At 45.1% G+C, this 15,680-nt stretch overlaps 1 protein-coding gene across 1 annotated transcript; it reads left to right on the forward strand.

Moving 5' to 3' along the window:
* Positions 1 to 108: 108 nt before the first annotated feature.
* On the forward strand, positions 109 to 15,174 carry lcorl (ligand dependent nuclear receptor corepressor-like). Its single transcript, XM_084465882.1, has 8 exons — positions 109 to 225; positions 1,245 to 1,310; positions 1,441 to 1,529; positions 1,657 to 1,783; positions 2,188 to 2,415; positions 2,615 to 2,690; positions 8,185 to 13,373; positions 13,493 to 15,174. The coding sequence occupies exons 1-8, from the start codon at positions 126 to 128 to the stop codon at positions 13,498 to 13,500; spliced, it is 5,883 nt and encodes a 1,960-aa protein (XP_084322008.1). The 5' UTR covers positions 109 to 125; the 3' UTR covers positions 13,501 to 15,174.
* The last annotated feature ends 506 nt before the right edge of the window (positions 15,175 to 15,680 follow it).

Consider the following 15,680-nt stretch of genomic DNA (forward strand, 5'->3'; position numbering starts at 1 on the left):
AAAGAGAAGAAGAAGATGCGCTGAGCGCTGCTGCAGCAGGATCCCAACCATAGAGTTCCCAACCCGCTTGGTGACGTTGAACTCCAAGACAACAGAGGAAGCAGGGGGGAAGGCGGACGGACAGAATGGCGGCTGCACAGTGCCGTAGCTCAAAATGCACGGCAGAAAGGAAAGGGTTCAGGCGGGAACTTGATTCTTGGCGGCACAAACTGATCCACTGCGTTGGTGAGTGGCGTTTTTTGCACGGTTGAACGTACGATTACATTAAAAAAAATATTCCCCTAACGCAAGAGTGTTTGTTTAACAACACATCGACAGATGGCACTAGCCGTCGCTAGCTGCGGAGCTAGCTGTTATAGTGGGAAGCTTGGGCTAGCTCCTGTTTGGTAGCATCGGGTTGGTAGGCTGTGAGCGCTCGAGCGCGGGTCGCCTGTTTAAGACCGCTAAACTGGCAGGCTAATATGTTGCTAACCGACTGGGCTAGCTGTCTTGTTATGGCCCGTTTTCTTTGTCCAACCCGAGTCATCCGCCAAGACGTGCCACATTTCCTCCACCTTTTTTATACAGCAACCATTATAGCATAAATGGGATGATTTTTCATGTTTCTTGGTTCATGTCTCTATGCATTTGCAGTCGACTTCCTCCTTATACTGCCGGTTATTAATGTGATGGGCTCAGTAACGCTTAGGGTTGCCTGATCTGGGGGAGGGGATGGAGACGTTAACGGGGTTTGTGTTGGATGTCAAGTCGTTTTATCCGATTTTAAGTGACAACGTCGACTGTTGTGAGGTTGATCCTGGTACAGTTGGGCTTGTTATATTCTCTCTTTGGGTGTAGTGGGCACTGTTGGACTTATCGGGATATTTTAAATGATTGGTGTCAATTATGCGGTAACGGTTTCACTGTACACCTGACGTTACTGTCAGTTGTCTTGTGTTTTACCTGGCGAGTTGTACAGCCCTGGGTCAAATCTGTAGTTCATGGTGGAAACATGAAACATTTGAGCTAGTGCTCAATCATAAAGTAATTTTCTAATGGATTATGTGTTTATTACTTCAATTCTTTGTCTATATACCCGCTAACGAATATGCCCTGATAACTTTAGGCTGGTATAAGCACACATGGGTAATAATCTTGGTCCTTGAGCTGAGATTCAGTGTTTTATTGTTTTTATTGGATTGTCCTTTTCTCTGTAATGATCTACAGAAAGATCAACCGTGTAATTTATAATTTTTTCTCTACAGGGGTTGAAAGCATCCTGGAGGGAATCTATGGCCCGATGCTGCTTAGAGACCTCAACATATTTGATGGTGGGTGTATATTAATTTCTTTAGAGTGTGTGTGTGTGTGTGTGTGTGTGTGTGCTTGTGTGTGGAGAAACGTTGCAAGGATGTGAGTCCATGTACCTAACATTTGTGCTTGGTCCAATGTGTCCCTCAGACTGTGAACCCAAAGAGTCGGATGACTGGTCAGTGGAAGCCAGCTGCTCTCACTGTTCGTTCTGCACCCTCCCCCTGGATCAGCTCAGTGTAAGAAGAATGACATCTAACTTTACAATTAATCTTAAAGCTAGAGTGTGTGTGTGTGTTTAATCATTTGAGATGAACAGGTGGAATACAATGCTCATTAAGGAACTCTCCAATTCTTCCTTTACAGGACCTTCTCCCCGCAGCCGCCTCCCCCCTCCCCAGCCCGTCGGATTACTCCCCGTGTCAGGCCCCCACCCTCTCAGAGAGCAGCCAATCAGCTCAGCAGTTCCTCCAAGCTGTGTTCCAAAAGAAAGGTGAGGTGGAGATTGTCTAGCATAGGGCTGTTCCCAGTCAAGGAACAGCCCTACGCCCTAAGGGAATGTTTGCTTTTCTTTCCATTTCAACGAAGTAATGGTGTAGAGTGGTGAGACCCACCTCAATAGACTACTAATAATACCACTATATCTTGTCGAGCGGAAGCAGTTCTCGCTTATATTAGAAAATAACTAACTGATAAAGTTTTATAAAACATTATTCTGATTTAACAAACATTTATGTTATTTTGCTTGCAACACTAACACAATCAAATGGCATTGTTGTTGAATGAATGGGCACCGCCTGGCATGGAAAAATGAAATCCTTGATTCAAAATGCAGCCCACCACTGATCTGCACCCAGTTTCATTATCATTAGACTCAAGAACATTTCTCTTCCCCAGATGTGTCCCATGGCTATGATTCCAACGTCCCATTGGCGGCCCAGGAACTGATGAAGAAGATGATCCACAAGTTTGCCATCGAATATGCCTCCAAGAGCCACGTCCAAATGACGATGAATGGCCTCACCACTGACAACCTGTCACCTCAGCCCACACCCGGCGATCTGGATGCCCCCCTGGATCTCACCGTCCCCCGGGAGAAAGAGGAGGACGGGGAACCTGGGCCAGGTACAGAACTACTTTGGTTTGCTTGGCACAGGTACTCCAGTCCTTCCCTGATTCATGTTCCGTTAAAGAGATCTGATGCACCCAGAAACCCAGTGTAGTGTAAGACCCTGTGACCAATGACAACATCCTGAAATTCTGATTTAAGAGGCTCCCGAGCTCATGCACTGGTGTGGTGACTTATGGTTTCCCTGGGTTGTAGATGCGGTGCTGGACCTGTCCAAAAGAACCTCTGCTTGCTCAGCAACGCCGGTCCCAGCGGATCACAAACCCTCAGGGTGAGTGCTGTTTCCCTGGTTTCTTTTACTGGTACGAAGAACCTTTTTTTTTATTTGTTTCAATCTGAAACTCATTCACAAAGGGGTGTGTTTTGAATCGGCTTACAAAGAAAAGAAAAAAAGAAACTGAACAACGGTCTAGTTCATAAAGCGGGAAATTATACTTAAAATTTCGTTCTGCTCTCATGTCTACGCCACTTATTACAAACGCCAAAAGAAAAGTTTTCAGGAATCGTTTAGAAAATATGTCTCGGACACTTAATCTGCAATACCTTTTCTATTATAGCAATGTTTGCGCCCTGTCAATTTAAGTGTTAAGTATGTGTCTGCCTGCCAAATCTTTATTGGTGACTCTTTTACATTGTTGAGTGGTAGCATCATATTTGGCCGCAGCTAAGGGTTGTACATAGAAGTAAGTATGGTGTACTTGACAGTGATATTGCCTCTTGTTCCGTTTGTTTTGACCGATCCAGTTATGTTGAGTGTGATTACCCTACCCTCAAGCACGTAGGTCTGTCACTGAAGGAGATCACAAAACCACAGGGGTTTTGCGCCTGTGCCAAAGTAACCACAGCCATTCACAAACTGTCCCACCTGGACGTGAAGAGGCTTTGCCACATACAATGTGTGTGCATACAAGAGACATGCAGCAGCCTGTGTGTGTGAGAGAAAAAATAATTGCAGGCATGAAACATAAGAGGCACAGTGATGTTACCAACCCGAGGCATAAAGGAGTGGACCCCTCCGCTCTGCCCTTCTTGTCTTCCCTTTGCCAAAAAAAAACACAACCCTCTCCCCCTCCATCTCCTCCACCATCCTGACCCTGCTGTTTGGTCCTCCCATCCCTAGGAGGCAGCGCAGGCAGAGGGAGGACTACGTTGACAGAAGCTGGGAGCTGTCAGAGGGGCTGCTGTCCAAGGCCTTAAAGGATGTACGCTCAGGGAGGCTGCAGGAGCAGCGGGCCGCCCTCCTTTATGGGATCCCCCAACGCACCCTGAGGCAGGGCCTGGAGGGCTGGGCCGAGGAGAGGCTGGAGCTGCTGCACCACCTTGCGCAACAAAGTAGTGAGGAGGCAGATCAGTTCACCTCGTACAACCTCACCTCGTCCACACTGGGCGGGGAGGCCCGTCTGGTGCTCCAGAAGGTGGCGGCCTGGGCAGAGAAGGCAGAAAATGACGGGGAAGCGGAGGAGCACGGTGACTATCACCTCCCCGCAGTCTTCTGCAGTGGCCTACAGAAGACGCTCTCGCTCTGCTTTCCCCAGCTCAGGGACACCCTGCAGCCCCCGCCGAGCCCCACCCCCAGCCTGGAGACCCCCGCCTCCCTGCGAATCCCTCAGGTCCGCTCCACTTCCGACCCCCGTTCGGCCGCCGTCGCAGACTCCACCGGCGTGCCTGAGAAACAACAACAACACCACAGCACCTCATTTGCCGCGAGCACTACCAATGCCGTCACCCCCACCACCGCTGCTAGAGCACTCTTCAAACTCAGACCTCCTTACATGCAGGACGCTTTCACGGGCGCGGCCGGTCAATCGCCCCTCCGTCTGGACCTACGGCGGTCTTCGCTGGACGACTCGGAGGAATGCGGGGACCGTCGCGACAAAGATAAGCAGCCGAGGAAGAAGCGCGGGCGCTACCGCCAGTACGACCACGATCTCTTGGAGGAGGCCATCACCATGGTGATGGGGGGTCGCATGAGTGTGTCGAAGGCCCAGGGAGTGTACGGAGTTCCGCACAGCACACTGGAGTACAAAGTCAAAGAGCGCTCTGGCACTCTCAAGAATCCCCCGAAGAAGAAGTCCCCCATCCCTTGTCTGTTCAACTCAAACTCTTCAGGCCCTGGCGCCAACGCCAGGACCGCTGTCTCAGGGACTTGCGCCTCAGCTGCTGCCACAAAGAGGTTCTAGACCACTAAACACTTCTGGATGGTCGCCACAAGTGAACTCCTCATTCACTTCATACAGGATAAAGGTTTTCTGGAAATGCATAACACGGCACTTACCTTTTTATAGAAGAAAAGATTGCTATTCAGGTCTTTTAACCTTTTAACATTGTCTGTTGTGATGACGGCCATTCTTTTGAGCAACCTCTCTCACTCTTGAGCAGGTGCTCAAACGATTTTAACTGAATCTACAGGGACGTTAAAAGTACAGGTATTTTGTTAGAAGAATAAGGATTTCCCGGGTCTAGGTTTCTCTTGTCAGACAGAGATGCTGACGTCACATCTTTTTCATTCTAACGGTGTCTACTGAATCATGACTGAGTCACTAAGACTTGGAAACCCCTCTAGCTCAGAAGAAGCATAACCTTCATATTCTCTGGCTGTAAGCTTATTCAGGTTTTTTTGAAGTCGAAACGTTCCTTGTTGTTAGGGAGCTGATGATTGTTACTTGCAGTTTTACTCTGGGTAACTCACCTAAGCTAATGAAGTGATTTAGAGCCATGGGCTGGGATTAAGTTTTTCCAGTAACGGTTGTGGTTACTACATCATCCTTAGAGATTAATTGTTTTAAAGAGATTAGCTTTGGAAAGCCATTTCATGTCCATGTTTCGTTCTGTGTTTGTGAACGCTTGTCTAAACGTTGGTATAGTTGGAATGCAACTGTAACGCATGTATGAAGTGTGCGATAAGCTCACAAATGGTATGTTATTGTATATTTTCTTTTCTTTTTTTGATCGTTGTTTTTTCTTTCTAACCATAGATGAAACTTCTGTAGATCTGCGACTGTAGCTCTATATTATTTTCAACCTCATACATGACTGCTGCTGAATACTTTACCATGGAGACCTTTTTCAGAATCAAGGGCCTCACACACTCGTACAGAACCCCACCCCCTTACCCTAACCCCATGAATTACCCTAATGGGGTTATCTGACCACATGCAATGTAAGCAAGGAGGCCAGGACCTTTTGACTAAAGGATTTTGCAAGGGTCTGAAGCCGGGGAGATTAGTGAAGGTGGAGCGGCCTGAATTGCATGTCTTGATTGGAGGACTAATGGGATCCTTAGTGTATTTTCTCATTGTGGAGTCACTCCATCCGCTGTGCTAGTATCAAAGCAGCAGTTCAGGGGTATTCACACAAAGCTGCTTTAACTTTATCTTGCTGCAGTGTCAGCCTGCCTGTCTTGCTCTGACCTCAATGCCACATATACCTCTCTAAGCTATTCTATTTTGCTTGCCTATATTCCAATGTGTTTCATAGTTAGGCCTTCATATTGTCTTGTATAAATATATTATATATAGAGTATGCTGAGGAATGAACTGTTCTGCTCAATGGACACTCACTGAGCTTTCTCTCAAGGATTAATGGTGGTTCCACCATCCTCAACAATGATTGTTGGATTTGGTGCATTCCAACTCCAAAAAAAGTTTTACAGTTGAGACCGCTTCATGACGGGAGTTTGTAAGAATAAGCGAGTGGCGAATGCAAAATTGCATAAATTATCTATTTATTTTAGCAGGAGCGTGTCACGTATTAGATCAAAGAAATGCTGCCCAGGTTTTGCCCTCATTTTATTGACAAGCAGCTGTTCTGCAAATGCCAGTCTGTAGCCAACACAAAACTACTACTACCTGTTTGAAAAGCGATATTCCTTCCTTCCTTGTTGGACTGATGTCGAAACAAAGTGTGGTTGTCTAGCCAGAATGACGGGTCATTCTTAAACAAAAGGGACCTAGGCCATGTTCTAATTGGTTTACTTGTTCCCTATATAGTGCACTATTTCGGGATACTTTGGGGCATCATTTTATAGTGTCGTTGAAAGTAACAGTGTTCCACTTAAAAGCCATAATTCACTGTAAAAAAAAAAAGTGCAAAAGTGAAGCACTTATGCACCATACTATATCTCATGATGCATTGTGGGTTTCCTTTTCATCTGATGTATTCAATGAGATGGTTGGCATTTACAGCTTCTTTATACAGTTGAGCTGTTAAAGGTGACATCTCACACGTGTGCTTGTTTATGCAACCAATACACCTCACATAATTTAGTGTCCAAATCTCAATTCCCTGCCTTGCTCATTGGCTAAATAAGGTACTATATAGTGTTCATGATTTAGGGAATGAGGGAACAAGTGAACCAATATGAACACGTACCATCACAGAAATGGTATTATGGTGTTTTCCTTATTAATGGATTTGAGCCCATACTTTTGGCCCATTTTAAAACCACTTGGAAGATGTTGCTTAAGATCTTTTGTCAGTTATCCATCCGTCTATTTGTAAGCTATAGCCAGAAGTCAGTGGCATTTAAGCTAACCCAAAAGACTGTGGAAACTAAAAAAATACTGAATGTCTATGCTCATAACAGTACACCGGTGCCTGCACCAAGACTGCTGCAAATTCAGGATATTGTCTCCTCTCTCAGTATGGAGTTCTATTTATGACAGTAGGCCAGTTCTATTACTGTCTACTGGGAAAAAAAATAACTTTGATTATATGTTGTCCGCTTTGATTTTATTGCAGTATATACTTCTGACACTCCAGGCTTGAATTTTCTTTGGAACACAACTTATTTATGGACTAAACTACTGATGATTTGAAGGAATGAATGAAGAGAAATCTGCTATTTATGCATAAACCACTTATTGCACTATGATTTGTAAGAATTGTTTTTAAATTATTGTGAAATCGTTTTGTGTTGATGTTGCTGCATACTTATTTATTGATTGTGATTTAAGAACTGTGATTTTACTAGATTTATTGTTGTGGTTCCTGATTTGAAATGAGGCACAGTGCAAAGTGAAATGTATATTGATGAAATTGCATGAAAGAGTTAACACTTTTGCCATTCTAATTTATTCTTTCTTAATCTTCCCTCATTTGATGTCAATTGGTGCTTACATTTGTGAGATAATTTTTAAGTACATATTCAAGTTGGTCAAACCAATCTCAAAGGGTTCAAATATCATGATATAAATCCCTAATACAATCATTAAAGATGATATTCTGAGGAAAATAATGCTTTCAATCCAATCTTAAGTACTTTAACAATACTAATATATGTTAATGAGATAATTTACTTGCTTTTATAAAGGCATTGCTTGCAGGACTGATTTAACATGTGTAACAATTTTAAGGTCTCATGGATGTTTTTCAGGTGCAGTGCTTTTGAGTCCTTATGTTTTTGAGCGTTCTAACAATCGTTCTCTTCTGCTTTTCTGCAGAATTTTGTCTTTTGCCTTCAGCAACTCATCCAATAAAATAATTCTGATATTGTGATATAGTCCTGTTTTTATGTTACGTGTTTAATCTCTGGTCTTTCACTTTTGAGTTTGGTTTCCTAAAGATTCCATTAGGTTAGAAAGCAGCAGATCAGCATAATGACATAGCAAAGAAAATGCACATGGTACTTGCCTTATTTTCATAGCTCTATTTAAATCTGATGGCAGCTTTAAGAGAAGCTCTTGGTTCTACTTGCATTCAAATCTATTTTTAAAACCTTATGTGAGACCCTGTTTAACCTTGCTCTTTGTATTTGTTTCCTCTAGCTTGCCGTTAAAAGAAGAACTGGGTGGTCCAGAGAAGCTGATGACTGAAGGCAGCCGGGTCAATGGGAACTCTGCATTGGAGAAGGTTCTTCATTCACTCTGCCCGGCGCACCGTTCTTTGATTAGCCAAATCTTGATGCTGGCACGCCAGGAGCAACTGCTGTCCCTACCCAATCCCAGACTGGCTGGTCCGGATGCATCTAAATGCTGCCACCACTCGACCTCACAGAATAATCTGCCACCGTGTCGCTTTCCATTCAGTAACGCTAAAAGTCTCAGTGGCGCCCCACACTACCCTCTTGCTGACTGTGCTCATCAAGGTTGCAGTAAGACCTTGTACTGTCCAGCTGAATCTAAGTTTAGTTGTACCCTCCGTTGCTGTCCACCAAGTGAAAGTAAGGCTTCTCAGGGCCTGTGTTGTTGCATAGAGAGCTGCAGAGGGCCATCCTTCCCTGTTTTCTGCCTTGAGAATCTCCACTGCACTTCCTGCCAGCGCCTCACCGGACACCAGAAAAATAATCCTTGTTCATCCCCGTCGTCCCCCAGTCTATACCCCTCCTCTCAGGTATGCCCTGCATCTTCCATTTGCTGTAGCCGTCACCGCCCCATCTCATGTCTTTGCCATTCAAGCCACACCTGCTTAGTTCAAACTAGGCAGACGATGGAAAAAGAGGGTGAAGACGTGGATCCCCCTTGTCCTGTGCTAAAGAGAGAACACAGCCCCTCCCCTCCTCCACTTTCTCCAATCCCACCAGACATCACCAGCACAGCAGAAGAAAAACCTCCCCTTCTGCCTCTTTACTCTCATGATGAGCACCTTCCACTCGTGGACAACAAACATCTAGATGCAAGGCTGCAGGAAGCACCTTCAGACATTGAAGATGCAGCAGAGTTGGATGGTGTAGCTGCAGGTGGTCAGACACAGAAGAATTCAAACAGGAGCTTGCTTCGGGATGTTGTTGATCGTTTCACAGAAAAACTGGAGACAATCAAACCTCAGGATAAAGACCCCCCACAGTTGAGTTCCTCTATGGTACATGGCATTGAGAAGGATGGGGCTCCCAGTTCCCCAACCCCTCAGAGTATCCAGTTTCACGCTGATGCCCATCTTAGTGAAATAATCACCACAGTGCTCCACACCGGTAGTGATAGTGACTATAACCTGAGTGAGCTATTTCATCAGCATGATAACAAAGAGTCAAAGTCCCCAAATACCCGGGCCCGTCGAAGGCAGGAGGTCCTTGCTGCTTTGACATTACCAGCCAACCTTGCATCCAGCCGACGACACAGTTTAAAAATAAAACGGGAGCTTGCCATGCTTGACCCATCCTATTGCAGGAGAAAAGTGCCACAAGCCAAAATAAAATTAAAAGATGGCAGTAATTCTAGCTCCCCAGCATCTAGTTCATCAGACACCACACCTGTGAAGGAGTCTACAAGGGAATCAGGAATCCAGAGAGAGTTACCGGAATTCTCTCAGGAAAATGACATGGTCCAGATCAGTGGCAAAATAAGTGTGGAGAGCATGAATTTTGGAGACAACAGTAGAGAAATAGGAAGGATGACAGGAAATACCCAGGATAAAGTCACTGACCACACTAGGAAGGATGGAGTAGAGGGTCCAGTGTTTGAACAAATAAGGGTGGAAGTGGACAACATCAAAGCTGAGGAAGAAGGATTTGAGGTGAAAGAGGATATAGAAACGATCATAGTCAAAGAGGAAATTGAGACCATTGAAGTGGGACAAAATGTGCCTGGCATCGAGGAGGATGCAAGTTTCCAACAAACCCTGAAACCCACCTGTAAACTGCAGACAGAGCCCTGCAGAGTGGTTTCCGAAGGAAATGACCAGAGCAACAGCTCTGCCGAGGGGCATACCATAGTAGGTGAACATTCACAAAATGAAGAAAACATAGAGGAATCAGATAAAAAGCTGACTCGCAGCAGAGGGCATGGAGGATGGAGAAAGACAATTGCACCTTATCAGTCAAGCAACTCCAGGGATGCTACAAGATCCAAGAGGAACATAGTACCTCCCCAGCGCTTCTCTTCCTACGTCACAGAGCCGAGGAAGATGTACTTTGTTGCTTGCTTCTCTGAGAACATCTTCAATCCGAGAACATTAGTGGATAGTGTGTTGCAATCTACTACTAGCATCGACTCACAAAGCCTAGATCTTATGGACCCCATGCTTGACTCAGGGAAAACCCCAAGTCAAGCAGCATCCTCCACTGAACCCACTGGAGCAGAGGACGACCTGACGCCAAAGGAACTATCGGGTTCCTCTAATGCAGATCAAAGTGAGGGATTTTCAGTTTCTTTGCCTCCCACAAGGCTGAGTCCTTCCAAGTACAGTTCAAAAAATAAAACTGACTTGAGAGACAGCGCAGCCAGGCCTTATGGTAGGTTACGTTCTTCCTCAACGAAAACACATGCTCCAGAATCGGTAACTGTTTGTAGAACACCCACCCGCAAGTCCAGTCCAAGCTTTTCTGATGTTGACATTCCTCCTAACCCGTCTGAACTCCCCTTTGAGTTTAGTAGCCCAATTAAGATCATGTATGTGTCTCCGGTTATAAATAAGGAAGGGGTTAAATATTGCTTGAAGTCCGCAGCCTCAAGTTCGGGTGGACAAGTAGTGCATAACTTTGACCCATGTGAGCAGTCGTCATGGGCAGGAACACCTGAAACGAGCCCAGGTACAGAGCGTGCTACCTTGCAGATCGGTTCCAACTCGGCCCCTCTAAAGAATGCTACCTCCTCTCCCAAATCAGCCTCCACATCTCCTAAAAAGGTCTCCACTCCCCTCAAATCTCCTTCACCTCCTCCATTATCAGGCTCCCCAACACTCAGATCCGCTTCTTCACCAATGAAGGGGTCTGTATCCCCTAAAGGTTCCAGAAGATCAGGAGAACTCACTCCATTGAAGCGTGTAGCCAGAACAGAAAACCAGAGATCCTCAGCAGATCCGGGGAGCGCTCATGAAATAACCCCTCCAAAGAGGCGCCCTGGGCGACCGAAAAAGCTTGGTCCACAACTGGAACAAAAGGCCAAAAGGCCCATTGGTCGTCCGAGGAAACAGACCACTCCAGGGCCTATGCAGGAAGGAAATGCAGACGTTGTCAAAGCTATTGAAGGAGCCAACATGGAGAAAGAAAACAAGAACCTGAAAATAACGGTAGTTTATGGGCGATCCAGAAGAAACAAAAGGGTTGTCTCTGAGGGCCAAGGACAACAAGAGCTCCGTGAGACCGCACAATCAGTGGACCGGAACATTGATTTCAGCAATTTACTGCATGGCACACAAGAACATTCTGATGTCAAAGCAGCTTCCCCAGAATGTCTAAAAGAACTGAACTTGGTCAGACCTGTGAATGACGAGTCCGCCCCTCCGGCAAGTAGTAACATCAAATGTCAGAAGCTTCAAGGTGCCGTCTCAATTAGAAAACCTGGAAGACCTGCAAAAGTTAAGATATCTGGGATCTCCGTCACGGTCACTACAGTATCCCCAAGGCAGCGCAAAATACAAATGGACAAGGATGTTAAGCGGTCTCAAGAAACACTTCAAAGAAGAAAAACACTCTTACCGGAGTTCGAATCTGCCAAAGAGACATGGAATACTGACTGTCCTTCAAGGAATGATTGCAGGCACAAAGAGGGGAAGGGTGTGACAAAAGATGAAGGTAAAGCAAAGCGGCTAGACAGGCCTGTAGCTGTACGTCATTCAGTGAGGGTAAGGAAACCTTCAATCTACTTGCTGCACTCTGTGGCCACCTCATCATCCAGGTCCTACAGCCATAGCACAGCTCTAATACGTAGTTCCAGAAAGCTTCTGTTGAACAAGGCCATCAACCAAAGGAAACTAGAAAAGGCTCAGGACTGTTTAGAACACCTAAAAGATAAAAGACACTCGCTGAGACGGGAGAAAAATCCAATCCGTCAGGATTTGAGCCAGGTCGCAGCAGTATCGGTAGACTCCATTTTCCCTCCTCAAGAGACAATGAAGTGGTGGTCAGCATCAGCTGAGAAAAATGATTTGAACCAGGAATTTGCCAGACGTATACAACTAGTCTCAGACACCTGGGTGTCGGATATTGACAACCAGCAGAAATGTTCCTTAAAACCTAGATCTGGACCACCCAGCAAGAGGTCCCGGTGTTCCTCTGTGGTGCGGGCGCTATTTGACTGTCCTCCCAACAAACCAAGTTCCTGTAGCATGCAGCAGCTGGGCTCCTGGTTCATGCAAACCACAGAGACCCAACCTTTGGCCATTGTCAAAAAGGCAAGTTCCCGAAATCCATATGAATTCATGCATTATCCCCGTTCTACTAGCAACAATGAAGGTGTCTGCCCTAGTCCACAGGCAGAGCGACTTCGCAAACACATTAAAAAGTTTGCTAAAACTGTGCCAAAGAGTCCAATTGCGCACCAGCTGGCTCTGGAAAGGCTGAGGAATGGAAAAAAAACTTTATCAGCAGGAAACATCAAACGTCAACTTTTCACTTCTAGCTTTGCGCCCGGGCGGCTGAATAAAGGGGCACCATGGTGGATGGGCAGAACCCTTAGCAAGTATGCAACCACTCGATTGAGGGCAAAGGCTAGGTTCCTAACATGCCTTCAAAGGAACGGGTTGCCCAAAAGGCAGAGAAAGGACTGGTGGCCATCAGTAACTGCACAGAAACAAAGTGATAAAGCATCACCTGATCACCAGGCATTGGACAGCTCGAAGAACGAGTCAGCTGACCCTTTACCAAAAGAGGATAGTCTCAGCTCTAAAGCCTGGAGTCCTGAGAAACTAAAGGAATGCCGGGTTTTTCTGAAGAAGATCAACTCGCCAGGCAGCGAGTCCACTGCAGAGGAAGAATTGGACTCCTGTACAGTGACACTGGATGATTGGTCCCCTTCTGCCTATCGCTTTGCAGGGAGCAAGGGCGGTATGGCAAGGGAGAATGAAGCTGTGAAAACTGAAAGGAAGGCAAAATTGAAGGCCGGGAGCATCTCTGACGAGTCTTCTAGTTCTGTATCAAAGTCTCCACAGGAACAAGCCGAAGTGCAAACTGGCCAGAAAGAAGAACAGAACGCTCCTGTGATTGTATCCACTGGAGCACCACAACCGCCATCTGTGAAGATGTTAAGACAATCACGGGTGAGGGGTCTGTCTGGACCGAGATGGTCTGACTTTGTTCTAGGTAATTATCCTAGGCTTTTTTTGGTGGCATTGCTTCAGCAGTGAACCTCATTTTCCTGACTAATTCCGTATTCCTTATCAGTTATCATGATATCTGCTTTGTTCCTTTCTCTCTGACAGAAAATTAACTGAAGCTCGAAGCCTTTTCCTTCGTGGGAGAGGGCGGTGGTGAATCCTGGTGCCTTTTGGACATTCGGCCAACCACAGAGACCGGCCAGCTCACTCCTGTCGTCTTACCCTCAGCATTTATGTAGCAGTCTAACTTAAAAACATGAGGTTGCACTATTTTTAGGGGGAGCAAAATTCTTTCTCCCTCAGCTCTTATTATTTCCGCCGCTTTGTATGTACAAAACTATATTTTATTTTTTATTTCGACTGTCTCGTCTCTAAAGATGCGTAGCACGTTAAATGAACAAGTCGGACAGCGGTTTGAGTCAGATCAGCGGATCCAGGGGAGATGGGCGGTGTTAAATGAAGGAAAGCGCTTGACTGAATTGAGGCAGCACCAGGCCACCAAGCATACCTTTCTGCTAGTGCTAGAATGTATTTTCTTCTTGACATTTAAATTCTTGACCTTTAAACCAATAACCAGCTATTGACTTTAGCTACTTCTGGTCCCAACTAGCGCCATGAAGATGGATAAAAACCCATGGGAGACAAGGAGATGATGTTCAAACATGTACATAATTGTGCCATTATTGAATGTTTCCTTAGAAAGTGCACATGTTGGCCCTTGATTATTCAAGTTATTAAATTATAAAAACTATTCACAGAAGTCATAAGTTTGGACGAAAAATGTTCTCCCATGATGTTCCCCCAAGAAAGATGCTCTTCTATATTTCGATTTAGTTTGCGTCATGTCAGCCCATTTACTAAAAGACCTAATGCCTGATTGCATAGGTTGTGGCCGGCATGAGCAGCAGTCAATAAGTACTTCACTGTAGATATTGTCTGCTATTTATTTCTTGGAACAGAACATCAATGAGCAGTCTTGAGACCATATTTCATTTTTTTTCCACTGCAATCATTTCAATTTCTTGTACTATCCTTTTACAGATTTGCAGCTCTCAACTGCCATTGACATGGAGCCCTGTTTTACCCCCATTCTCCCTGTGAAATACTAAGAGGTACAAACCAGTCCATGTGGTAGAATGTAGATTCTCATTGCTGTTTATTGCCATCCCAAAGCATTAATTAACTTATTACTTAAAGCCTACCTGTTGCACTATTGCATCTGTTGAGATTATCACTCCCCTAGATCCCACTAGATCCAACCAATCCTATTTTGCACATCCCTCATCCACTCTTACTGTAAGAATCCTAGGTGCAATAAAAATCCAAAATTATCTATAGTCCTGTAATAACCTAACTGCTGACAGACACATGGATGTTATTAACTGTGATCACAAGTTCTGAGATGGCGGATGGCCACGTGAAGAGCCGTGCATCGCGATTATCACAACACTATTTCCCCACCCAAGTTACTAGAAAGAATTGCAAAGTATTTTGTTAATTAACTCCAATTAATCTTGGGATAACATTGTTTTCCTGCCTTTTGTTTAGACTGGGTCAGGTGCCAAGAGATCTGTATAGGTCAAAACGTGTGTATGTGTGCGTGTCCGTGTGTGTGTGTTGCTCGTTGCCATTTAAATTGTGGGTCTCAGTCTTGTGACTATGGAAACTTAGCCCGTCAAAACCCCTGGTGCTTAACCTGTTGTATATTTTCTCAAATGTTTTTATACTTTCTCTTAGATAGTAACAAAGAGTTGTCTTGTCATTAGAATAAAGTTTCTTTTCAAATATGCCTGCTGTTTGATATGACTTTTGTGGAAACTCCAGCCAGAGATGGGTTACAACACAATTAGGGTGTAGCTAAATAATCTAGTTCACGGTTAAAGCTGCTGTAGGTAAGACTGGAGTTGTAAAGACAAGCAGAAAAGGGTGTGGTTTGAAATCCCGAAGCAAATGCTCGTCGTCACTGTAAATGAGGGAAACCTCTGTCTCTTGAGGGAAAATAAAGGTAATTGATTGATTGATTGAAATGAGGGTAAGGTGCCCTGATCAGAAATGAGGCGAGAGAGGTCTAAAATTGAAATGGCCTTGAAATACATAGGCAGGTGCAGTCAACTCTGAACTGATAGCACATTTCACTCACTAAGAGCTAGGCCATTTCTAACAAATGACTGGTGTGATGCATAGGGGGGGGTGTTATTGTAATCAGTCTACTGCGATGGAATACAAATAAGAGGGCATAGGTGTGTTCTGATGTGTTGGTGATGCAAGGTCACATGGTTACCACAAAGTACTA

This window comes from Micromesistius poutassou (assembly GCF_964030765.1).
Source record: "Micromesistius poutassou genome assembly, chromosome: 3".
Lineage (NCBI taxonomy): Eukaryota > Metazoa > Chordata > Actinopteri > Gadiformes > Gadidae > Micromesistius > Micromesistius poutassou.